Source organism: Gymnodraco acuticeps, unplaced genomic scaffold, assembly GCF_902827175.1.
Source record: "Gymnodraco acuticeps unplaced genomic scaffold, fGymAcu1.1, whole genome shotgun sequence".
In the NCBI taxonomy this organism is placed as follows: Eukaryota; Metazoa; Chordata; class Actinopteri; order Perciformes; family Bathydraconidae; genus Gymnodraco; species Gymnodraco acuticeps.
The window spans coordinates 207,673-233,872 of record NW_022990255.1 but is presented as its reverse complement, the minus strand read 5'-3'; the positions used below and the strand labels follow the sequence as shown (position 1 = coordinate 233,872).

Genomic DNA, 26,200 nt, shown 5'->3' with positions numbered 1-26,200 from the left:
CCTTTTACAGCCGTGCACGCGCCGACCAAAGGTCACCACTTCCTGTGCTGAGGCAGGAGATTGTCTTTAGGTGGAGCTGTTCGTGGCCTCGCTGCTGCAGGTAAGTCCTCTCTCTGGAAAGTGTGTGTGATCGCTGCGCCTCCCACGTCACTGAGAGCGATCTGCAGCCGAGTTCAAAGGACATCAGCCCTGCCCTTGAGTCTGCCAGCGGAGCGGAGCTGCCTTTTTTCTTTATCAGGTGGAGATTCTGCTGCCAGTCACCCACTGCAGCCTCGGTCCGCCTGGGAAACAATTTCTTCTGCTGGATCCCCCTCAAAAACATCCGCCAAGATGCCCAAAACAGTAAGAATCTGTGATTAAGTTCGTTAAATACGTCACTTCAAAGTCTCTTCCTGGTTCACGTGTGAAAGAAAGAACGTGGGTTTATATGTTAAAGTGACGAAAAGCAGATTTGAAGCTCAATAAGTGTGTTTTTATAGTTTTAAACACATTTGTCTCTCTATGTTTAAGCTTGTGAGTTGTTTCTATATGAGCCACCTTCCCTTCTTCTTCTGCTTCTTGGTCTTTACTCATTAACCAAATGTAGAGTTTGACCCATGCTGCACACATTCCTGTCAGAAACAATGCTACTTAAACACTCCTTTATCACCACAGCTAGACAGAGTGTGGTCGAGCAAAACTGATTATAATCACGTTAACCAGCTTTGAAGTGATTTTGTAATCGTCATGAGTGACTTTCACCAACATATCATGACTGTATGCTTTAATAACTGTTTTCTCCCTCTGTGATTCGGCAACAATAATCAATGTTCCGTTAAAAAGAGTCCTAAATGTCCTTAGCTAAGTTTCAGCATCAGTCTGTAGGAGAACTGATAAGAAGGTTGCATTACGACATCAGATCGCAGCGTATATTGACTTTCCCAAGGAGAAAGCCTTTCCCAAGGAGGTCATTCTGACATTTACCTCCATTTTACTCGCGTTAAACTCCACATTTTAAAGTCATGGCAGCAGGTTTAAAAGTGTTAATCAGGAACATTCTTAATCAAAGATACCAAAAAGAACACGATGTTAGACAATAGAAAGATTTAAATGTATTCCTGCTCCAGTAATGTTGCTTTTAACCGTCAATGATCGGAGGAAAGGTCGGCAGCATCAGGTGGAGTTAAGGTTTTCTGGGTAAATGGAGAAACTGGTGCCGGTTTCATAAATGGATTTGTGTTGCCTAAGTCTCAGAGTGTTTATCTTTATGACACTCAGGGTGTGCTCCAGTGTAACTTCATAAAAGGATTGTGTAACCTCGACCAACTCAAAGTGTCCTGCAGCTGATTTCAGAGCCTTTACTTTAAAATACTGATATCACACTGTCAACATAGTCTTTGTAACATCCATACAGGACTGGAAATGTGCTTTTTTCCCACTGCAGTTGTATTTACCTTACATAACAAACTTTACATACGTTTATAACATATGATGTTTTGTTATACATCAAATTACCTAAGAGTTTATCCAAGTCACGCTGAAATATCTGTTTTTAGAACATTTAATGTAATTTCTTGTGCAAATATTATCGTCTCAAATGGGAGGTTTTACTTAAAAAAAGTTCTAGTTTACAGTATTTTCAAAATGTAATACTTTTACGTTATACTTCAGGTACTTTTTGCTGATAATACTTCATTTAAAGAGGACCTATCATGCAAAATGCACTTTTTGATGTATTTTATACATAAAGATGTGTCCCCGGTGTGTGAGGGAACTCACGCAGCGTCAGAAAATAAAACCCTCTCTCTTTTCCTCTGTACCCAAATCTCTGAAAACGGGGAACAACGGAGCTGATCCAGATTTGAAACAATGCCCGACTGTTTTGGACGTAATATGGTCGGTGTTTACATTAGCATCGCTAAAACTCAGAGCTAACCTGTACTGGAGAGCATGTGTGTGAAGAAGCAGGAAGTAAAAAGGAACTCACCTTGTGGTATAACCGGCAAGAGAGAAAGCCTTTGAGCTCCAAACTGTTTCAGAGAGAATCCATGATAATCCATGATATGGCGTTTCATCACGGTAGCATTTAGTTTAGACAGTAGCTGCCGGGTCCCGCATGAGCTCAGACCCCTCCTCTTTAAAGCTTTATACCCAAAATCAGCACTTTTGAAACAGGAAGTGAAATAGAGGGATATGAGGTACTGCTAGAATGGGTGATCTGCAAAGCACTTCATAGACATGTTTTTTATATATTTTTATATATCTGAGACCAATAAAAATAGCATGATAGGTGACCTTTAAGTGAAGTTGTGAATGCAGGGCTTGGAGTTTTACTTGTAGTAAAGTATTTTCTAGCGGTAGAGGAAGTATTCAGATCATTTAATTAAGTAAAAGTACTAATACCACACTTTGAAAATACTCCATTACAAGTAAAAGTCTTCAGGTAAGAGTGTTCCTTAAGTAAAAGTACATATCAGCTAAAAGTACTCAATAGGCGCATTCACACCGCAGTACTTTTCCCACAAAGTTTCATCAGTCTTCCGAAGAGGTACAGAGGAAGCTGGAGCACAATCGGCCATTGTTGTTGTTGAGGTCTCAGCTGTGAGGGGTTTCCGCGCGGTTTGGCTTTATGATGGTTTTATTATTATTAGGGCTGTCAAACGATTAAAATTTGTAATCAGATTAATCACAGCTTAAAAATTAATTAATCATGATTAATCACCATTCGAACTATGTCCAAAATATGCCATTTATTTATGTATATTGTTGTGGGAATGGAAAGATAAATGAAAGAAGGCGGATATATCCATTTAACATACAGTATCTATGTTTATTATAACATTTTTCTGCGTGTCAAAATGAAAGACAACCCACACACCTATCAATCATCAAACTGTGGGGTCTTAATTCAGTACATTTCTATCAACGGGGGAGTACTTCAGGAAAGTCGACAGAGGGGGGGGGGGCGGCGGCTAGTGGAGTACTTCGTGACCACAGTGTGAACGTTGTGATCAGCTGTTTTAGCGCAGTGCTCCAGTGAAGGGGGGGAGTCTCCCTCCGCAGCCGGTTGGCGTAGTTTTGGCACAATTCCGTTGTACAGACCGGCGTTAACAGCAGCCCTGCCTGTGCACACGGAGACCGACTCTGTCGTCCGGTGATCTAACCGTCTTCTGGAAAAGCTTCAAGTACGTCGGTACGCAAATGCGCTTTGTGACACAAGTGACGGTGCGCTTTGTGACACAAGTGACGGTACGCATTTCAGAGAGATTACGCACATAACCTGCGTACCAGTTATGTGCACCCCTGTACTACAGCAAAAGTATTCTCCGTCGGGACTTCCTGCAACAACACCACGCCGTTATCAAAGATGTTCTATTGAGAAGACGATCACTACGTGACAAAAGTTTTCAAAACCGTGGCTACTGAAATCAATCTTACTAACTGCTGTCTGTGCAATTTACTACGCGCGAGTTGGCAGACTTTATTTTGCTTACTTTAACATCATTTTTCATGGTGGGGCTTAGCCATTTCTGGTGTAGCCTACCCCAGCCATACCCTGGCGCTGCCACTGGTGGCACGTATGGGGCGGGCCATTCTGCACATGCGTTAAATGCGTTAAATATTTTAACGCAATTAATTAAAAAAATTAATTACCGCCGTTAACGCGATAATTTTGACAGCACTAATTATTATACAATATTATATTATTCTGTGAAACTACATATTAGAGTATTTTAATGCTGTTATTTGTCGTTGCCGGGAACACTTTGAATACTTTGTGTACTTCTGGTAGATATATTATATAAATATAATATGTTATTTATGTAGAAAGTACCTAGTAACTATATCTGTAAAATAAATACATACATTACAGTACAGTACATTTACTCAAGTACTGTTCTTGAGTAAAACATTGAATGTGAAGATACTCAAGTAAAGTACCTCAAATACTTTATACTTTTACTACATTTCTTTGGCAAATGTTGTACTTTTTACTCCACTACATGTATTGTACAGATGTAGTTACTAAGTACTTTGCAGATTTAGAATAACAATAGCAAATATAATTAAATATGATATACATTATTCTATAATAGTATAGGTTAAGCCACCCAGTACTACAGTATATCAAGTATTTCAAATAAACCCCACACTCACCAACATAGTAGTAATGAACACATTAATGCAATAATACACACACTGCCTTAAAATCAGTACTTTTAATTGTGGTACACTGTGATGCTAATATCTAACTTGTAATTGAGTATTTGTACACTGTAGTTTTGCAAATTGTACTTAAGTAAATGATCTTAATACCTCCTCTACTACTAGAAAATACTTCACTACTAAGTAAAAGTCCAAGCCCTGCATTCAAAACCTTACTTTAATGAAGTATTAACAGCAAAATACACTTAAAGTATGAAGTAAAAGCGCTCAACGATGAACACAAATTAACACGTTTTTTTTAAATAGCAGGAAAAGCAACAAAACCTCAAATTTCAGACGATTGTTAATCTTTTATTTCAGCTGTACTTACTTACACTCTTAGGTCATTTGGTTTATAACAAAACATGATATTTTATAATCTCATATAAAGTACGTTATGTAAGGTTAGTAATAGTAGCATGAAAGCAAAGAACTAAAGTACCTCAAGTTTTAGCAGATGTTGAGTAAATGTACTTTACGATTTTCATGCTGAAACCCTCAGATGTACGTGTCAGTTGAATCGCTGTGGTAATTAATAAAAAAATGTCGATTTTTCTAACGCCTGACAGGTCTAAAGGCGATTTGTCTCCGCTCATATTTTGATAATTTAATCTGTGTAGGGGCAACCTTGTGGCACCTCTGCAAGGATAGTCCAAAGTCTGACGAGATACAGAGCAATTAGGGTTTATGAACGACCAACAGCTCCACATTAAAGGCATCACGCACGCACGCATGCACACACACACACACACACACACACACACACACACACACACACACACACACACACACACACACACACACATACTATGTATACATCAGTTCAGGGGACATTACATTGACTTATGCATTTCATGAAGACTTATCCTAACTTATCCTAACCTTAACGGAAGACTTTTCTTTTTGTCGCTGCTTTTAATTGAACTATTCATATCTTAGACTGCACTGTAACTTTTATCCATGTATTTTTTCTTTTAATGTTTATTTTATTAGCTTTTCTTTTTAATGACTGATTTTAAATGCCCTTTTCTTAATGTCTTTCATTTTTTGTAAAGCACTTTGAATTGCCTTGTGTTGAAAGGTGCTATATAAATAAACTTGCCTTGCCTTGCCTTGCCTTGCCTTGCCTTGCCTTGCCTTGCCTTGCCTTGCCTTGCCTTGCCTTGCCTTGCCTTGCCTTGCCTTGCCTTGCCTTGCCTTGCCTTGCCTTGCCTTGCCTTGCCTTGCCTTGCCTTAACCATAACCAACACATGCCTAACCAAGTCTTCACCCTAAAATTAACGACTCCCCTCATGAGGACCTCCATTTTGTACCCATAAGGGAGGCGAGTCCCCACACGTGACTGTGTAAACAGATTTAGGTCCCCACAAGTATAGTAATGCTAGGCCACACACACACACACACACACACACACACACACACACACACACACACACACACACACACACACATTACTTTATTATGCATGAGTTTAACTTCAAAGAAAAGCTGTTTCGTAATGAAGCAGTGAAAAGCAAAGGTGGCAGAATTAACAAGCACATTTTCTGCAACTTAAGGTAGAAAAATGTGGTTAAATGCATGATTGGTGGATTCAGATGTATATATATTGGTACATACATGCTTTGGTTTAATAGAGAGGGTTTTTTTTTGCGTTTACAAGCAGAAATCCCTGTTTTATCGTCACTGAACAGCCTTTTTTCTGCAGGTCAACGTGCGCGTCACCACCATGGACGCAGAGCTGGAGTTCTCCTTCCACCCGAACACCACCGGGAAGCAGCTGTTCGACCAGGTCTGTGGGAAAACACCAGAAAAATATGCACTCATATGTAGGATTTATTATAGTTTTCTGTCGTTTGGGACTTCGCTCTCATTGCTTTCAGTTTTCTTGCACATACATTAAAGTTATGCTTTGCTATCCTATGAAATGCACTGGAATGCAAGAAGAAATTAACGTAAAATGAAAGCCATGAAATACATTTGAAGTATACCTCCAAAAAGATAGCTTACTTCCAACAATAGTGGTTGTATATCAAACAGCAATAACCACCTCCAAAATATATTTTAGTAAATAATATTGGTATTATAGAGCAATGAAACCACACTATTTTTATAATTATTTAAATGTATTCTATTGGGTAATAAAAGTGTTGTATTGTTATATCAGATGGATAATATAAATCTAATTAGATGTTTGTTTTTTAAGATAGAAACACATTTTATTAGGTAAGATCTTATTAGATAAAATTATTTTAATTTATCATTTTTTATTCTTGTGGGTTTGTTTTTTTTAGATAAAAATGCATTTCAATTTTTTATGAAAACTGTGTATTTTTATAAAACATTCCTTATTTTCTATTCACATTTTTCTTTTGATTGACTGGTTGCTGCAGCTGTAGTTTTAAGGTCCCTGTCTGTCTTATGATACACATCAAAACTGATACAAAATGTGAAATGCACCCCCAACGAGACTGTTTCCTCCCTGAATAGTTGACTCATTGAAACACACCCAAAAGCCTAATCCCCACTAACTTCCACTGAAGGTGAATCACCTGCAGACAGAAGAACGCCCTCTTTCCTCAGAGTTTACTGAAGCACTAAACCTTTGTACTGAACATGAACGCAGCACCGTCTTAAAGGGGTCCTCCTGAAGCTCAGCTACTGTCACAGAAACCTTATCATAAGTCAGACTGATGCATTAAACTGTATCTGTGCTGTATCACATCCAAAGGTGGTTTAATTCAGCCTCTCGCACCTCCTTGATTCCTCCACTTGACTCCCTGAGCAGAGGAGGCGAGGAAGAGACTCGAGGAGAGAGAAGTCGAGGAAACAGGCATTTAGAGAAATGAGAAATGAGGCATCAGCTGCCCACTGTTTTTCACATTGCTGTACTTTATGACCTCTGTAACAAAAGCATAACAGCTTTTACATATACTTGGATTTCAATTCACTACATTGCTAAATGTGACAGTGTACAGAAGCAGGCAGCAGCCAGGACGATGTGACTAAGACGTGCTAAATGACCACATAAGTCTACGGTCTATCAGAGCATTAGCATAGGAACATAAAACAATCAGGCGAAACAGAAAGAGGGCCAACATCTCTATTTACAACCATAAAAAGCAAGCAGGGGAAACCAAAAAGAACTCAGAGATGTGTCCTGTCTATCTGCTTCTTCACACACACACACACACACACACACACACACACACACACATACATACATATATACATATATAACAGAGTCACACACACATAACAGAGTCACACACACATAACAGTCACACACACACACGCACACACACACACACGCACACACACACACACACACACACACACACACACACACACACACACACACACATACATACATATATAACAGAGTCACACACACACATAACAGTCACACACACACACACACACACACACACACACACACACATACATACATATATAACAGAGTCACACACACACATAACAGTCACACACACACACACACACACACACACACACACACATAACAGAGTCACACACACATAACAGTCACACACACACACACACACACACACACACACACACACACACACACACACAGAAAAAAACATTGAGACAGGCCTTTAACATGTCCTGTGTGTGTGTGTGTGTGTGTGTGTGTGTGTGTGTGTGTGTGTGTGTGTGTGTGTGTGTGTGTGTGTGTGTGTGTGTGTGTGTGTGTGTGTGTGTGTGTGTGTGTGTGTGTGTGTGTGTGTGTGTGTGTGTGTGTGTGTGTGTGTGTGTGTGTGTGTTGTGTGTGTGTGTGTGTGTGTGTGTGTGTGTGTGTGTGTGTGTGTGTGTGTGTGTGTGTGTGTGTGTGACAGGTTGCTCGGACCATCGGTCTGAGGGAGATCTGGTACTTCGGGCTGCAGTTTGTCGACGCTAAAGGATTCATGACCTGGCTGAACTACGACAAGAAGGTAAACGAATGTTTTCCCTGAAGGAGCGAGAAGAAATCTGATATACGGTTTAGTTCTTGTTCATTAAGCTCTATCCTGCTCTTCCTAAATACACCATACTCTAATTAACTATATTTTACTTTTCATATATTTCTTATGTTCCTTGTTAGGGTTGATGATGGATTTTAGTCTGGATCTTACGTTATTATTTTTGACTAAGGAACACCTGGTGCCAAAGAAAGTACACATCCTGCTGGGCTAAAGCTGCACAATTCATCTACATTTGATCAAAACTGTAATGTGCACTTTATTCATATCGCGGGAAGCAAAGTATTTGTTAAAGGCTAAATATGAGTTAAAACCGGCATATGGATTGTTATCTACAGATTTAAAGAACCGTATTTGCTATTTTCCAAATTGTGCAGCCCTAGCACGTTCTACTGTCATCTATCACACTTTCTATTTATCCTCTACAGCACATGTGTCAAACTCGAGGCCCGGGGGCCAAATCAGGCCCTTGGTGGATTTAATTTCGGCCCGCAGGATCATTTCTAATGACTATTAGATCTGGCCCGCCGGTATATTGCACGCACACCTTCACTCCATCCTGAGGGTCTCCTCCGCTCAGAGCCTGAGCCCAAACATTGATGACCTTGCACCCAAGATGAGATGCCAAGTATCTGAGCTAGCATCACAGAGCAGCACACTGAGTTCAATGGATGCTTCCTTCTGCACTTTCTCTCAGGACAACAGGGCATGTTTGGTTTGCTCTTTGAGGGGAATAGTTTTGTTGAAGCTGTTGTTGGCCTGTGGGAAAATGTACTCATAAGACATGACTCTGGAAAAGCTGCAGATAGAGCCATAAGAAATGAATGCAACTGATTATTTAATGTTTAATGTTGTTTTTATAGGCAATAATTTAAGCTTTGTTAGTTCCAGGTTTAATATGTGCAATAAGTTCATTTCAATAAGTTCTGCAATAAACATTGAACCAGTCCGGCCCTCCACTAGTACCCATTTTCTTTATTTTGGCCCACTGTGTATTTGAGTTTGACACCTCTGCTCTACACTTATGTATTTAATCCCCTTCCTCCCCTCCTCTCCCCCAGGTGATGTCCCAGGATGTGAAGAAGGAGACCCCGCTGCAGTTCAAGCTGCGGGTGAAGTTTTACCCCGAGGACGTGTCTGAGGAGCTGATCCAGGACGTGACGCGCAGGCTGTTCTTCCTGCAGGGGAAGGATGACGTCCTGGGGGAGGAGGTGTACTGCCCCCCCGAGTCCGCCGTGCTGCTGGCCTCCTACGCCGTGCAGGCCAAGTACGGAGAGCAGGATAAATCTGCCTTTCAGCCCGGATACCTGTCCAACGAGAAGCTGCTGGCCCGGAGGTGAGAGGGGGGGTTAGTAAAGTACACACATCCTTTACTCAAGTAGAAGTACAGATACTCGTGTTTAAAAATACTGTGGTAAAAGTAGAAGTACTGACTAAACTTCTTTACTCAAGTCAAAGTAAAGAACTTTGAAATGTACTTCAGTAAAAAGTACCCATAGCTAGCAGCTGCTTTAAAGAGTACCTGACCTAAGAAGTGGTCTTCAGTGTGTTTCTGATCACTTCTCCCCCCTCAGAGTGCTGGAGCAACACTATAGTAAATGGTAAATGTTCTGCATGATATATATTGATGTTTACCTCTGTGATATCTCAGAGTTCTGGAGCAACACAAGCTGACGAAGCAGCAGTGGGAGGAGAGGATCCAGGTCTGGCACCAGGAGCACCGCTCCATGCTCAAGTGAGTCATGAATAACCCTGATGTTATATCTAACCGCAACCTCAGGATACTGCAGAAATATAATTTTGTATTGCTATCAAATGAAAGGGGAAGAATACAGACTGGTCTTAAAAATGTTTTATGAGAAAGCACTTTGTAACTCTGTGTGCTATCTATGAGTCATTCTATAATTTAGGGTACATTTCACCTCAACAAAACATTTCATTTCTTTATTACTTTAAAAAAAAAAAAATATATATATATATATATTTTAAAGTAATAAAGAAATGAAACCTTAATATTACACCACGATAAGCTCTTATTTGATCTTATTTGATGAAAAACTACACAAAAAGTAAACACATCTATATTGTTGCTTAAAACCAGATATGGATTATTATTAATATTCATCTGCCATCATATTTAGCAAAACAAATTCACAGACTGGCACGCTATTAAACATTTTTTTAAAGCGAAATCTTCCGGTATTAAGTATTATTGTTATTGTATAATTATTGTTATTTAACTAAATCACTGCATGAGTTATACATGTCTCTCTTTTTTTACCAGCTTGGTAAAATCTTAATTTAATTGGTTATCTGAAGTCGCCCCTACTTAATAAAAGTCTAATTCATAATTGTAAAAAGATCTCCTAACCTGATGACCTGTGTGTTTGACCCGGACAGGGAGGAGGCGATGATCGAGTACCTGAAGATCGCTCAGGACCTGGAGATGTTCGGCGTGAACTACTTTGAGATCAAGAACAAGAAGGGATCCGACCTGTGGCTCGGAGTGGACGCTCTGGGGCTCAACATCTACGAGAAGGACGACAAGTAAGACCATAGATCAGGGAATTGTTGGAGAAAACCTTTGTTGAAACAGAGAAATGTCTGGATGAATTGAAGTAGATGTTGGCCCCATTTAACAACAGCCAGAACGAACTAAAGAAACGTTGTCATTTTCCATTATACACTTTAACTTATAGTTTAATATTTTAACAAAATCCCAACACCAAGTAACCCTGCCCTGTTGTAAAATAAAAACATAAATTCAATGGTAAGCATGAAAAACAATTAATAAAGAAAGAAAAGCAAAAAAACAAAATATAAATACAATTACTAAATAGTAAAATAGTGAATTAAACAGATGTCTAAAATGTCCTCATTGACTTCAATTCTTAGAAATTGTTTAAAGGGGACCTATCATGCAAAATGCACTTGTGATGTCTTGTATAAAGATGTGTCCCCGGTGTGTCGGGGAACTCACGAAGCGTCAGAAAATAAAACCCTCTCTCTTTTCCTCCGTACCCAAATCTCTAAAAACGGGGCTACAACGGAGCTGATCCAGATTTGCGTCCGATATGATGTAATATCTGAAATGTGGACCCACGGTCCAATCAGAAACGTTGCTATCAGAAACAATGCCCGACTGTTTTGGACGTAATATGGTCGGTGTTTACATTAGCATCGCTAACACTCAGAGCTAACCTGTACTGGAGAGCATGTGTGTGAAGAAGCAGGAAGTAAAAAGGAACTCACCTTGTGGTATAACCGGCAAGAGAGAAAGCCTTTGAGCTCCAGACTGTTTCAGAGAGAATCCTTGATGATCCATGATATGGTGTTTCATCACGGCAGCATTTAGTTTAGACAGTAGCTGCCGGGTCCCGCATGAGCTCAGACCCCTGCTTTTTATTTTAAAGCTTTATCCCCAAATCAGCTCTTTAGAAACAGGAAGTGAAATAGAGGGATATGAGGCATGGCTAGAATGGGAGAGCTGTTTGGTATTTTGAGCAAAACACTTCATAGACATGTTTTTTATATATTAAAATATATTATATATTATTTTAATGTTCACAGTAGCAGCACATAAGAAACATTGTCTTTATATATTCACAAACAAGAAATGCTTGTTTTGTATACATAAGTATTTAATAAGTATTCCTCCCATTGGCGTTATAATGTATCTCCTAAAATACCAGATGTTTTTTTATTGATTTGATGACATCCAGTTTAAGAGCCAACAAACTCCCAGTCATCGACCTCTGCTGCCTGTCTTTCAGTCTGTGGAGTTATAAATATCACGTTTGACCGCGTGGCTGATGTTTTGAGAGGCCATTGACCGACTTCTCCTGATTCTGCTACAACGTGAAGCTCTGATATCACATGTGTCAGAGCTAAGAGTCTTCTGACTGAGAACATGTGATGTAAACAAACTCTGTCTCCTCCTGCAGACTCACTCCAAAGATCGGGTTCCCCTGGAGCGAAATCAGAAACATCTCTTTCAACGACAAGAAGTTCATCATCAAGCCCATCGATAAGAAAGCTCCTGTAAGTATTTCATAAACCTTAAGATCCTAAAAGAGATTAATACACATTATGAGAATCAAACAAGTACACAGACTTTCCTTCTTAGGAAGTACAACCATCCAGACTAAGTTTAGATTGGCCTAAGCAGCTCAATGCTTTTTAAAGGTCACCTATTCTGCAAAATCCACTTCTTCATGTCTCTTCTACATCAACATGTGTCCCCTCTTCTTCATGTCTCTTCTACATCAACATGTGTCCCCTCTTCTTCATGTCTCTTCTACATCAACATGTGTCCCCTCTTCTTCATGTCTCTTCTACATCAACATGTGTCCCCTCTTCTCCATGTCTCTTCTACATCAACATGTGTCCCCTCTTCTTCATGTCTCTTCTACATCAACATGTGTCCCCTCTTCTTCATGTCTCTTCTACATCAACATGTGTCCCCTCTTCTTCATGTCTCTTCTACATCAACATGTGTCCCCTCTTCTCATGTCTCTTCTACATCAACATGTGTCCCCTCTTCTTCATGTCTCTTCTACATCAACATGTGTCCTCTCTTCTTCATGTCTCTTCTACATCAACATGTGTCCCCTCTGTGGAAAGAGACTCTGAAAGTTTCAGGAACAAAGATTCTCTCTCTTTTTGATCCATTTCTATAAAAACCTGTCTGAAAATGAGCTGATCAGATTTTGGCCACTTTATGATGTCATAACGATGTTTTGTCTTGTGCAACCATTAGCCAATCAGCAGCCAAGGTAACCCCCCCCCCCCCTTATCACCTGAATCTCCTCCTAGAGCACCATTGAGTTCTTTGTAACCAAATGTCTCTCAGAGGGGCGTGGGGAGGGGCTCCTTATTTTCATCTAAAGTAACAGACAGAGAATCAGCACTTTGGAAACAGGGCTGAAACAGAGGGGATTATGGGTAATGCTGCAATGATCTGTTTGGTGTTTCAGCCAATCAGAGACAGGCTCTGTATATATCTGAGACCTGTGATATATGAATGAAAAGCAGTATAATAGGGGACCTTTTAAAAGAACGTTTGAAACCAGACCCTGACATGGTGACTTTTCTTTTTCTTTAAGGATTTTATTTTCTACGCCCCCCGCCTGAGGGTCAACAAGCGCATCCTGCAGCTGTGCATGGGGAACCACGACCTGTACATGCGCCGCCGCAAGACCGACACCATCGAGGTGCAGCAGATGAAGGCGCAGGCCAAAGAGGAGCGCATGAGCAAAAGGATGGAGAGGTAAAAGGGGGGGGTCTGTAATGTTCTGTAATGATCTCTAAGACAGAGGTTCTGCTGCAAAGAGCCTCTGGCATATACAAACATATTCTCACAAATGTCCTTTGGATTAAATAAATGTATTAGAAAGATATTAGACATCTATAAGAAGCTTAAAACACAACCAAACCTTTTTTAAAGTGTGCAGATCAGCATTATTATCTCATTAATACTAATACACCTCTGTATATACTGTACATGTTATATATTGTAGTTCAATGTGCACATTTTTACTGTAATTTCTTATTTTTATATAAGTAAATATTAGTTTTTTTTATATTTTATTGGATATTTTGATACATTTCTATAAATATTAAAAATGTATTTCACATGTTTTACTTTAATTGGCTTTGTTTATATTGTTTTTCTTAATTGTTTTTATTTAATTATTTTGAATTCTAAAATTGTCACAAAACCCAATTTCCTCCTGGAAAAATACAATAATCTGATGATGTATTTATTAAACTGCCTGCAGTGACAATACATCAAGAGCAGTGAGAACTTAAGTGTTTCATATTCATTCAGTTGTAATGCATTTGTAAAAAAGAAACATTTGAAAATACATTTTATATCATGATAATATAAATACATTTAAACTTTTCGCGCGGCAGATTACCGTAGATCCCACTTTGAGAATAACTGCTCTAGTGATTTCTATATTTCCATGCTGGGATTAAAATGTATAATCAGTGTTTTGTTCCTGTGCTCTGCAGGGAGCAGCTGGAGAGCGAGAAGAAGAAGAGGGAGGCCATCGAGAAAGAGAAGGAGGAGATGGAGAAGGAGAAGCAGGAGCTGATGCTGAAGCTGCACGCGTTCGAGGAGACCACCAAGAAAGCAGAGAAAGGTGAGAGAGACACAAAGCTAACATTTCAGACACAAACCGCTCATAATATCCTGCAGAAACACACAGCACTGCCCTCCTCTGGTCATCTGCTTGAACTACATCTCAGTTTGAACACTTTCTTGCCAGAGTCAGAGAATAACTGGGCCCTCATGTCTAACAGTCATGTCTTAGCTTTCTGAACAACTTCTTATTTTGAAGAATGATAACAGCTGTGTGACTGTTTGATAACAGAACGCAGACTTCTGAACTAGAAATCAGTAGCGACATGAATTCAGCTTCATAGTAAATGCTTAGAAAGAAATGTCCCAGGCTGCATGATGGTCTGATTTGGGAATCACTTTTGCACGTATGCTTTAACCCTCCTGTTGTCTTCGGGTCAAATCTGACCGATTTACTACTTTCATCGATCAGAACTTTTTTGTTTTACATTCGATTGCATCAAGGCTTCATGATATCCTTCACAGTAGACATGTGAACATATACAATTGCTGATCACCACTTTCATTGAGTTTTGGATGATTTAGTCAACTTTGTAACACCCATGGTGTTCCCGCTCAAACATGACCGCCATAAAGAAAAGGAATTAGTAACCATCCGGATCAGATAAAACACACACACAAACACACACACACACACACACACACACACACACACACACACACACACACCACACACACACACACACACACACACACACACACACACACACACACACAACACACACCACACACCACACACACACACACACACACACACATACTCTAGATGTGTCCCCCCCCTTATGTGCCCATCCCCCCACGTGAATCACACCTGGCACACACAAACACACACTCACACACTCACACACACACACACACAAACACACACACACACACACAGAACAATTTGACACATTTCCCGCTCTTATGTGCCCATCCCCCCACATGGATCACACCTGGCACAAGCAATACATGTTCAGTGTCTGTTCTTTGTATATTTACTGCAGTTTTTCATGTATACCAGTAGTCTGATACAATATGTACAGTTTGAAAGGGTGTTAAATGAAATTTGGTGATGATTAATGGTTTTTGTGTTAATGTAATAGCAGTTTAAACAGGACCGGTCAAATTTGCACAAAGACAATAGGAGGGTTAAATCAGTGGTTCCCAGCCAATGTATCCCAAAGAAGTCCCATAAATATATATATAAGGGTCCCCATATGATTAAAAATGATAGTATAATGAACTTTTTAGGACTATTTGCTAAATGTCTTGCTTTTGTTCTTGTGAAATACAGCATATTTGACCTCCCTATGGCTCTGGAAGACAGTCAAATCTGCCGTTTGTAGAAACAGACCGGCAGGAAGTAAAGCAATGTACGGCTGTGGACGTCTTTCAGACACCTAAAACAGTTTTAAGTGTGCGCTATATTTTGAATATTTTCACTGGTTACCTCACTGTCAGACATCTATTATCTGGAGCGTAGCAACCAGACTCCACTTATTAAATGGAATAAGTGAGTTTGTGGCGGTTATTGGTCTAAAGAAGCCTGAATATGTAGGTTAGTTTGTGTTATTGTGTGACTGGTGTATTATGGGTTTAATTCGGATTCACAAACTAATTGTAGATCAGAAACTCCTGAGTCCGGCAAAGAAAGATGTCTGTCGTTTTAATGGAGTCTGGTGGTTTTGAAGAACACATAGACGTAGTTATTTTAGACTCCTAAAACAGTCGCTTTCTCTGTGCTATGGCCTTTTTCTTATTTTTTTTGAGGGGTGTGAAATAAATACGTGTATGCTCTCTTCAAAACCACCAGACTCCCCTGACAGAAACTGTGATTTAACCTCAAAGAACACAGGAGTTTCAGGTCGGCTGCTGCCTCGATCAGTGAGTTAGTAAATGGTTGATTTGGATTCACTAAGGTCTCACAATAACACAAACACACTTCCCAAATCGTGGATCAGAAACCAGAAACGCTTGTGTTCTGTAAATTAAAAGTATTGTTTATGTCAATGGAGCCTTGGACACTCGAACCAAGTGAGCCCCTTCACTTTTTATATGTGTGTGTCTAAAAAAGGCTTAAATGCTCTTTTGGGGCGACTGTGGCTGCTAGCCAAAAGGTTGTGGGTTCGATCCCAGCCCGTGCAGTCAACATGTCGATGTATCCTTGGGCAAGATACTTAACCCTGAGTTGCTCCCGATGGCCAACGGTGTATGAATGTTAGGTCCTACAGCACATGTGTCAAACTCAAGGCCCGGGGGCCAAATCAGGCCCTTGGTGGATTTAATTTCGGCCCGCAGGATAATTTGTAATTCCTATTAGATCTGGCCCTCCGGTATATTGCACGCACACCTTCACTCCATCCTGAGGGTCTCCTCAGCTCAGAGCCTGAGCCCAAACATTGATGACCTTGCACCCAAGATGAGATGCCAAGTATCTGAACTAGCATCACAGAGCAGCAACCTGAGTTTAATGGATGCTTCCTTCTGCACTTTTTCTCTCACGACAACAGGGCATGTTTGGTTTTCTCTTTGAGGGAATAGTTTTGTTGAAGCTGTTGTTGGCCTGTGGGAAAATGTACTCATAAGAAATGTCTCTGGAAAAGCTGCAGATAGAGCCATAAGAAATGAATGCAACTGATTATTTAATGTTTAATGTTGTTTTTATAGGCAATAATTGAAGCTTTGTTAGTTCCAGGTTTAATATGTGCAATAAGTTCATTTCAATATGTGCAATAAGTTCATTTCAATTTTTTTTTGAGTTTGACCCCCCTGCTGTAGAGTAAGGTTACACGGCTCTGTATGAATGGGTGAACAAGTTCAACATGTAGTATGTAAAGCGCTTTGAGGGGTCTTAAAAGACTGGATAAAGCGCTATATAAGTACAGTCCATTCACCTTTTACAAAACCACCAGACTCCATTGATAACCTCAAACAACACTGCTCTACTTCTGACTCCATTAGTTACTTAGTTTGTGTCATTGTGTGAACTTTTACCACTCTAAAGGCACACAATAGCACACATAAACAAACCGACTGAGGCCTCTGTTGACTAGAAGCTCACTTGTTCTACAAACAAAAATTCCTGCTTTTTTTGCAATGGAGTCTGGTTGATAGAAAACGGCTTCAGTTCCCTTCAAGGCAAAGAGGTGAACATATTCCATAGCGTACACTTGGCCTGATATTGGCTTTTAAGGTGTCTAAAACAAGTCCACATTATCACATTGCTTCCCTTCCTGCTGACTGTGTAGAAGTGCCTCCTCTTCAAATGATCACTTGTAGTCGTATAAATCTATATTTCACAGATTTATAACAGCACCAGCATGCGGCGAGAATCCGAGCAGAGATTTTATTATTTGTTTGATGAGTGCCGTTGTCCCTCAGAGCTCCAGGAGCAGCTGGAGAGGGCTGTTCGGCTGGAGGAGGAGAGGAGGAGGGTGGAGCAGGAGGCCGCCCGGCTGGAGGCGGAGAGGATGGAGGCCATCATCGCCAAGGAGGAGCTGGCCAGGCAGGCGGAGGATCAGATGAGGAACCAGGAGCAGCTGGTGAGTGGAGGAGAGAGGCGTGAGGAGAGAGGAGAGGAAAACACCAGGAGCACATCCCACACTCAGGAGGAACACACACACAGGACAAACACACACATTCAGGAGGAACACACACACACAGGACAAACACACACATTCAGGAGGAACACACACACAGGACAAACACACACACACAGGAGGAACACACACACAGGACAAACACACACATTCAGGAGGAACACACACACACACACAGGACAAACACACACACATACAGGAGAAACACACACATACACACACACACATACAGGAGAAACACACACACACAGGAGAAACACACACACAGGACAAACACACACACTCAGGACAAACACACACACACACACTGGAGAAACACACACACACAAATACAGGACAAACACACACACATACAGGACAAACACATACACACACACACAGGAGAAACACACACACACACAGGAGAAACACACACACACACACTAGATAAACACACACACTGGATAACACACACATACACATACAGGAGAAACACACACACACTAGATAAACACACACACTGGATAACACACACATACACATACAGGAGAAACACACACACACTGGATAAACACACACACTGGATAACACACACATACACACACACACACACACACACACACACACACACACACAGGAGAAACACACACACACACACACACACAGGAGGAACACCCACACACATACAGGAGAAACACACACACACACACACACACACACACACACACACAGGAGGAACACACACACAGGACAAACACACACACACTGGAGAAACACACACACAGGAGGAACACACACACAGGACAAACACACACACACACTGGAAAAACACACACACACACACACACACAAATACATAGGATAGACACACACAGGATCAACACACACACTGTTTTTAATGCAGAGTACTCTGATTTATCAGGATTACCTTTCTCTTAAAGCGTGAGAAAAGTCTCTTAATCAGCTTAAAAACAAAATATAACAATTGGAGGTAAAAGGTTTGATAATAATGAATAAAACTACAATAAAATAAACACTAAAATAAAGGAAGACATAAGACATGAAATACAAAAAAGGAATAATGATAAAGATTAAAACACAATTTAAAAGGGAATGTCTCACAAAGATAATAAAACTATGAAATAAATACAAATAAATAAAAACCTATAAAATAAATAATAAAGATTAAAAGAGGATGTCGCACAATTTTACTCGAGATAAACATTGAATGCCGTTCTTTAATTGCTCATGACACCGTGTCCATCATGTTGATTAAGTCTAAGTATTTTGATCTATTTCTTTATGTTGTGCTCCTCCTTCAGGCTGCAGATCTGGCCGAGTACAGCGCCAAGATCGCCCTCCTGGAGGAGATGCAGAAGGAGAAGGAGGAGGAGGCCGAGTCCTGGCACAGCAAGGTGAGGATCAGCGGCTCCACCAAGACTCAGGGGTACCTCGAAATGTCAGAGGCGTTTCCTGCTCGTGTTTTATTATTAACAAGCCTGTTTTTTTAACAGTATTTTCTTTTCCATGTGTGTTTTATTCAACACCAAGGCAAATGAGCAATCAGCACCATATGCAGTATTTACAGTAGGATATAAGCACTTACAAATAACGTAATACACAATTATGTTTTTGTATGCAGATTGTTTTTTCTTAGTTTATTGCATTATTTATTTTGCCCACTACTTTGCATTTCACCACTTATGTTACTTGTTTCCAATACATTACACTTTAAAACATATTACTTTGTACACTTGTATAGAGCAGGGCTTCTCAAACTTTTTTCAGTCATGTACCCCCTGACCGACCCCGAAAATGTTTGATCGGAAAAGCCTATACAAATAATTCCAATATAGTGATGTTCCCTCAGTGTGTGATTTATTAACTCCTTCATGCATTATAACAAACTAAGGATATTTTCATTTTATGCATGAAAAAAGAAAAACAAATTAAACTTTCAAAGGACTTTTTCAACTGAAGTAATATCTGTTTAACAAACCAATGAACAAAATGATATATTATGCAAAACTATAAAATACAATACATCAATTTGACATTCAGGTTCAAGGAATATTTGAAATAAAATGGTGTTTTCTATTTAACTTATTGTACTAAGATTATTTTTGTAATCATGCATGGTATTTTTTTAATTAACTTTTTTTTTGTTTTTTAAAAAATCTCACGTACCCCCTGCAGTACCCCAACGTACCCCCAGGGGTCCACGTACCCCCATTTGAGAATCACTGGTATAGAGTATATTATATATGTTTACAGTTAGTAATAGTACTCTAAAGTGTGTCTTTATATTGTGTATCTGTATATCTTTCGACTGTATTGCTGATTGCAATGCCTTGATAACCCTCGGTAACAAAGTAATGTAACACATTTTAAACACACGTCTATTCAAAGACACAAAGCCAAGTTGTCATGGTAAGACCTGATATCTAGCTCTGCCTGCGACTGTTATTGGTCCATAAACTGGTCACACACAGTCATACCAGTACTAATAATAAATCATGCAGATGAAACTAACCCTCTCCTCCTGGTCGTAGGCTCGGGATATGGAGGAGAATCTGGAGAAGACGAAGGAGGAGCTGCACAACGTGATGAGCTCCTCTCACTCATCCTCTCCTGAAGCTGAGGCTCCTGCTGAGGCTCCTGCTTCCTCCTCTTCATCCTCCTCCTCCTCGGACAGTGAGAGCGACCACGAGGAGAACAACAGCGAGGAGAACAGCACCTACAGCGCCGAGCTGCAGACGCAGGAGATCTCCAACCACCGGGAGGAGGAGGAGAGGCTCACCGAGGCCGAGAAGAACAAGCGGCTGCAGAAACAGCTGCAGGTCAGTGCTTCGGATCCTTCATTTACTTTATTATTTGCCCCTCTTGTTTGTTTGTTTGTTCACCATGTAAAGTGGCCTTGGTTCCCTTGAAAGGCGCTATACAAATGTAATCTATTATTTTTATCACGCCGGATATATATATTATATTTATATATCAACACCACTTTTTGATTTTTGAAGTAAAAAGCTAACGTTGGGCTATAAAGGAACTACAGCACGGTCACATGACTTCACGTCACCACCGCTAAGCTAAAGGCGGCTAATGTTGGGCTATAAAGGAACTACAGCACGGTCACATGACTTCACGTCACCACCGCTAAGCTAAAGGCGGCTAATGTTGGGCTATAAAGGAACTACAGCACGGTCACATGACTTCACGTCACCACCGCTAAGCTAAAGGCGGCTAATGTTGGGCTATAAAGGAACTACAGCACGGTCACATGACTTCACGTCACCACCGCTAAGCTAAAGGCGGCTAATGTTGGGCTATAAAGGAACTACAGCACGGTCACATGACTTCACGTCACCACCGCTAACCTAAAGGCGGCTAATGTTGGGCGTGATGACGCTTAGTCGTCTCATTTCGACACTTGTTAGCAACCGCCATTTTATGTCGTAAAACAAAACGTTAAAATCTCTTCAGCTTGTGTTAAACACAGACCTTAGTTCAGACATCCAACCAAAAGTACGTTAAAAAACCATTGACTTCCAGATGAGAGAACCGGAAGTAGTAAAATGCTGACTCATTTCCGGGTTTTAGGACTCATTTCTGCACAACTCTATAGCCTAAAGTTAGCTTATTACTTGTGGTTGTTTCATTAACGCTTCAAAAAACATAAAGTGGTGTTTATATGTGGAGATTATCCTGCTGAACAAAACGTGTTAAACGTTGAAATTATTTTCTGCAATAATCCAAAATCACATGGAAAAATCCCATTGACCTTTTGTGTGATGCTAGCTTCAGTATCGTCCTACAAACATAATCCCTGCTCCACTCTACAACAACAACTCTAAGAATATAACTGAAGTGTATTTGCTGTAACCATCTGTGTTTCCCTCCTCAGGCCCTGAGCTCCGAGCTGGCAGAAGCCCGGGACGACAACAAGAAGTCTCAGAACGATCTTCTTCACGCCGAGAACATGAGAGTCGGCCGCGACAAATACAAGACGCTGCGTCAGATCCGCCTGGGAAACACCAAGCAGAGGATCGACGAGTTCGAGTCCTTGTAGAAAACCTCAGAGACCCGAAAACATCTCAGAAATACCTCACAAAGGTTCAGCTTCTAATCAGAGTGTGAACACATCTGCACACAGGGGTGGAAAAGTACAAGTACTCGAGTAAAGTACAATTAAGAGGTACTTTACTTGAGTACTTGTGTTCTATTTTTTAGGGTGAATTGCACACAATATTAAGTTGTTGTAATTTATGATTACAAAACATTTCAATATTTATCTTGCAACCCTGCATTTACTGGTAATAGGTAAATACATATTGACTCATAATTATAGGTTAAGATATCCATCAGCAGTTTATGAAGTAATTCAAATTGGCTCACTTTCACTAGCTGTGATGATCACGTTAATGCATCACTAATCATGTTCCACTCATTTAATATATATATGATTTTGAAATAGGCCATTAAGCACATTAGTATATTTTTATGTCAATACATACTAAAGTAAGATTTAAATAAGTATACCTATTTTTTTTAATGCAGTAATACTTTTCCTTCATGTTTGTGGCACTAGTACTTCGTCCACCTCTGTATGCACTCACCTGATTAAGAAACAGGAAGTCAATAGCTGATCCGTGTAAGATGAGTTTTATTTTATTGGTTTAACTTTGATAAAATGTTTTTTTTAGCACTCAAACATCTCCAACGTGCTTTAGTCATTAAAACATTGGCATTAATCTAATGTGTTCCTGATATACTGTACGAACAAATTACTTCCGTTATCATAAACGATCAAATTAGCTTTGTAATTTCCTGTTATATAATAAACTGATGTGGTTCATTTAGATTTATTTAATGAATTTTCCATTAACGCAATCAGTGATTTTGCAGCTAACAATTATTTGTGTTCATGTATTGATGATTTTTGGATTGATACGTAATGTTTCTAAGTTGTGTTGTCCAAACCAAAGTCGAAAAAAGAAACTGTAAAGATTAATCAAATTGTTGTCAACTATTAAATTTAAATTAAAAAAGTATTTTGAGTAATTTTCATTCTTTTTTTTAAAGTCATAATCCTCTGATACACCTGAACATCAGCAGGAGAGGACTCTTTAAAGTAGAGACACTACATACTGATATACACCTGAACATCAGCAGGAGAGGACTCTTTAAAGTAGAGACACTACATACTGATATACACCTGAACATCAGCAGGAGAGGACTCTTTAAAGTAGAGACACTACATACTGATATACACCTGAACATCAGCAGGAGAGGACTCTTTAAAGTAGAGACACTACATACTGATATACACCTGAACATCAGCAGGAGAGGACTCTTTAAAGTAGAGACACTACATACTGATATACACCTGAACATCAGCAGGAGAGGACTCTTTAAAGTAGAGACACTACCTACTGATATATACCTGAACATCAGCAGGAGAGGACTCTTTAAAGTAGAGACACTACATACTGATATACACCTGAACATCAGCAGGAGAGGACTCTTTAAAGTAGAGACACTACATACTGATATACACCTGAACATCAGCAGGAGAGGACTCTTTAAAGTAGAGACACTACCTACTGATATATACCTGAACATCAGCAGGAGAGGACTCTTTAAAGTAGAGACACTACATACTGATATACACCTGAACATCAGCAGGAGAGGACTCTTTAAAGTAGAGACACTACATACTGATATACACCTGAACATCAGCAGGAGAGGACTCTTTAAAGTAGAGACACTACATACTGATATACACCTGAACATCAGCAGGAGAGGACTCTTTAAAGTAGAGACACTACATACTGATATACACCTGAACATCAGCAGGAGAGGACTCTTTAAAGTAGAAACACTACATACTGATATACACCTGAACATCCGCAGGAGAGGACTCTTTAAAGAAGAGACACTACCTACTGATATACACCTGAACATCCGCAGGAGAGGACTCTTTAAAGTAGAGATGGTTGTCAGCAGGTTGCTAGACGACCGGTGCAGCCAGTGGAGCCGGTCTGTTTAAATAACCACTGGGCAAATATGTTATCGTATACAAACAGATATATTTAACAACCTCAGAGAGCCCTTAATGCTGCTGAGGAGTGACAGCTCCTACGGATGGAAAGCCGCAGGTCGGAAAGATGTGTGTTTGTGTTGGAAGTACTCAGATGTTTTAATTACAGTAGAAGTACTTCAGTGTTAGGATGTGGAAATGATTTCACACTGGAGGAAGGTAAATTAAACAAAGCTACCGAGAGAGGAAACTAGTTTAAGAACATGTCGTTCGAACTACTTTGCAAAATTAAATTGTCAATAAAGGACAAAAAATCAGTGTAATATTTGTTTAAAAGTCACATGGGAGAAAGAAACGAGATGAGTGCCTTCTTGTTCACAGGTCATAAATGAAGCAGACAAATAAAATATCACACTATGTGAAGTGTGCGTCACTTTTTAGTGTCCCCTTGTTTTCGTTGTGTTTTCCGCTTCTTGCAGCGTTTGGTTTGTGCAGCTTTTAGTAAACGCTGCGCATGTTTCCTCAAGGTAGTGAAAGATTTCTAAATGTTGGATGTTTCCTCAAGTTGCTGTCGATGTTTCTCATAATGGAAGTGTTTCGAACACGTTTGCATCTGTCAGCCACCGTACTTGGGCTCATAATACTGTCTAATTTGACAAATACTCCCCTACTTTAAAAGACCATATGATATGTACTTTTACTTTAGTAAAGAATCTGAGTACCACCACTGCCATTATGCATACTGACTACTTTCACTTATATATATTTTGAACAGATATATATGAATATTTTAGAGAACTCTTGGATTGTTTCAATAGCTGCCATATCATGTGACCCAGTGATCCAAAGTCAATGCAGCATTGTTTTATTTTAAGTTTTTTTTACCATTTTATGTGAATATTTGTATGATTTTTTACTCTTTTTTAAAGGTAAATCATCTGAATACTTCTTCCACCACTGCCAATATGCATGACGACTTTTACCTTCTGTGATTTAAGTATATATTTAAAGCCATTTTCACTGATATACACCAGAACATCAGCAGGAGAGGACTCTTTAAAGTAGAGACACTACATACTGATATACACCTGAACATCAGCAGGAGAGGACTCTTTAAAGTAGAGACACTACATACTGATATACACCTGAACATCAGCAGGAGAGGACTCTTTAAAGTAGAGACACTACATGCTGATATACACCTGAACATCAGCAGGAGAGGACTCTTTAAAGTAGAGACACTACATACTGATATACACCTGAACATCAGCAGGAGAGGACTCTTTAAAGTAGAGACACTACATACTGATATACACCTGAACATCAGCAGGAGAGGACTCTTTAAAGTAGAGACACTACATACTGATATACACCTGAACATCAGCAGGAGAGGACTCTTTAAAGTAGAGACACTACATACTGATATACACCTGAACATCAGCAGGAGAGGACTCTTTAAAGTAGAGACACTACATACTGATATACACCTGAACATCAGCAGGAGAGGACTCTTTAAAGTAGAGACACTACATACTGATCTACACCTGAACATCAGCAGGAGAGGACTCTTTAAAGTAGAAACACTACATACTGATCTACACCTGAACATCAGCAGGAGAGGACTCTTTAAAGTAGAAACACTACATACTGATATACACCTGAACATCAGCAGGAGAGGACTCTTTAAAGTAGAGACACTACATACTGATATACACCTGAACATCAGCAGGAGAGGACTCTTTAAAGTAGAGACACTGCATACTGATATACAGCTGAACATCAGCAGGAGAGGACTCTTTAAAGTAGAGACACTACATACTGATATACACCTGCACATCAGCAGGAGAGGACTCTTTAAAGTAGAGACACTACATACTGATATACACCTGAACATCAGCAGGAGAGGACTCTTTAAAGTAGAGACACTACATACTGATATACACCTGAACATCAGCAGGAGAGGACTCTTTAAAGTAGAGACACTACATACTGATATAAACCTGAACATCAGCAGGAGAGGACTCTTTAAAGTAGAAACACTACATACTGATATACACCTGAACATCAGCAGGAGAGGACTCTTTAAAGTAGAGACAGTACCTACTGATATACACCTGAACATCCGCAGGAGAGGACTCTTTAAAGAAGAGACACTACCTACTGATATACACCTGAACATCCGCAGGAGAGGACTCTTTAAAGTAGAGATGGTTGTCAGCAGGTTGCTAGACGACCGGTGCAGCCAGTGGAGCTGGTCTGTTTAAATAACCACTGGGCAAATATGTTATCG

General features: G+C 39.9%; 1 protein-coding gene across 1 annotated transcript; it reads left to right on the top strand.

The window, feature by feature from the left end:
* The first annotated feature begins 67 nt into the window (after positions 1–67).
* Positions 68–22,921, top strand: ezra (ezrin a). Its single transcript, XM_034220599.1, has 13 exons — positions 68–342; positions 5,891–5,974; positions 8,040–8,135; positions 9,224–9,498; positions 9,814–9,897; positions 10,563–10,709; positions 12,107–12,203; positions 13,268–13,431; positions 14,181–14,311; positions 17,674–17,834; positions 19,193–19,285; positions 20,423–20,710; positions 21,775–22,921. Exons 1-13 carry the CDS (start codon positions 331–333, stop codon positions 21,937–21,939), a joined length of 1,797 nt encoding a protein of 598 aa, XP_034076490.1. The 5' UTR covers positions 68–330; the 3' UTR covers positions 21,940–22,921.
* The last annotated feature ends 3,279 nt before the right edge of the window (positions 22,922–26,200 follow it).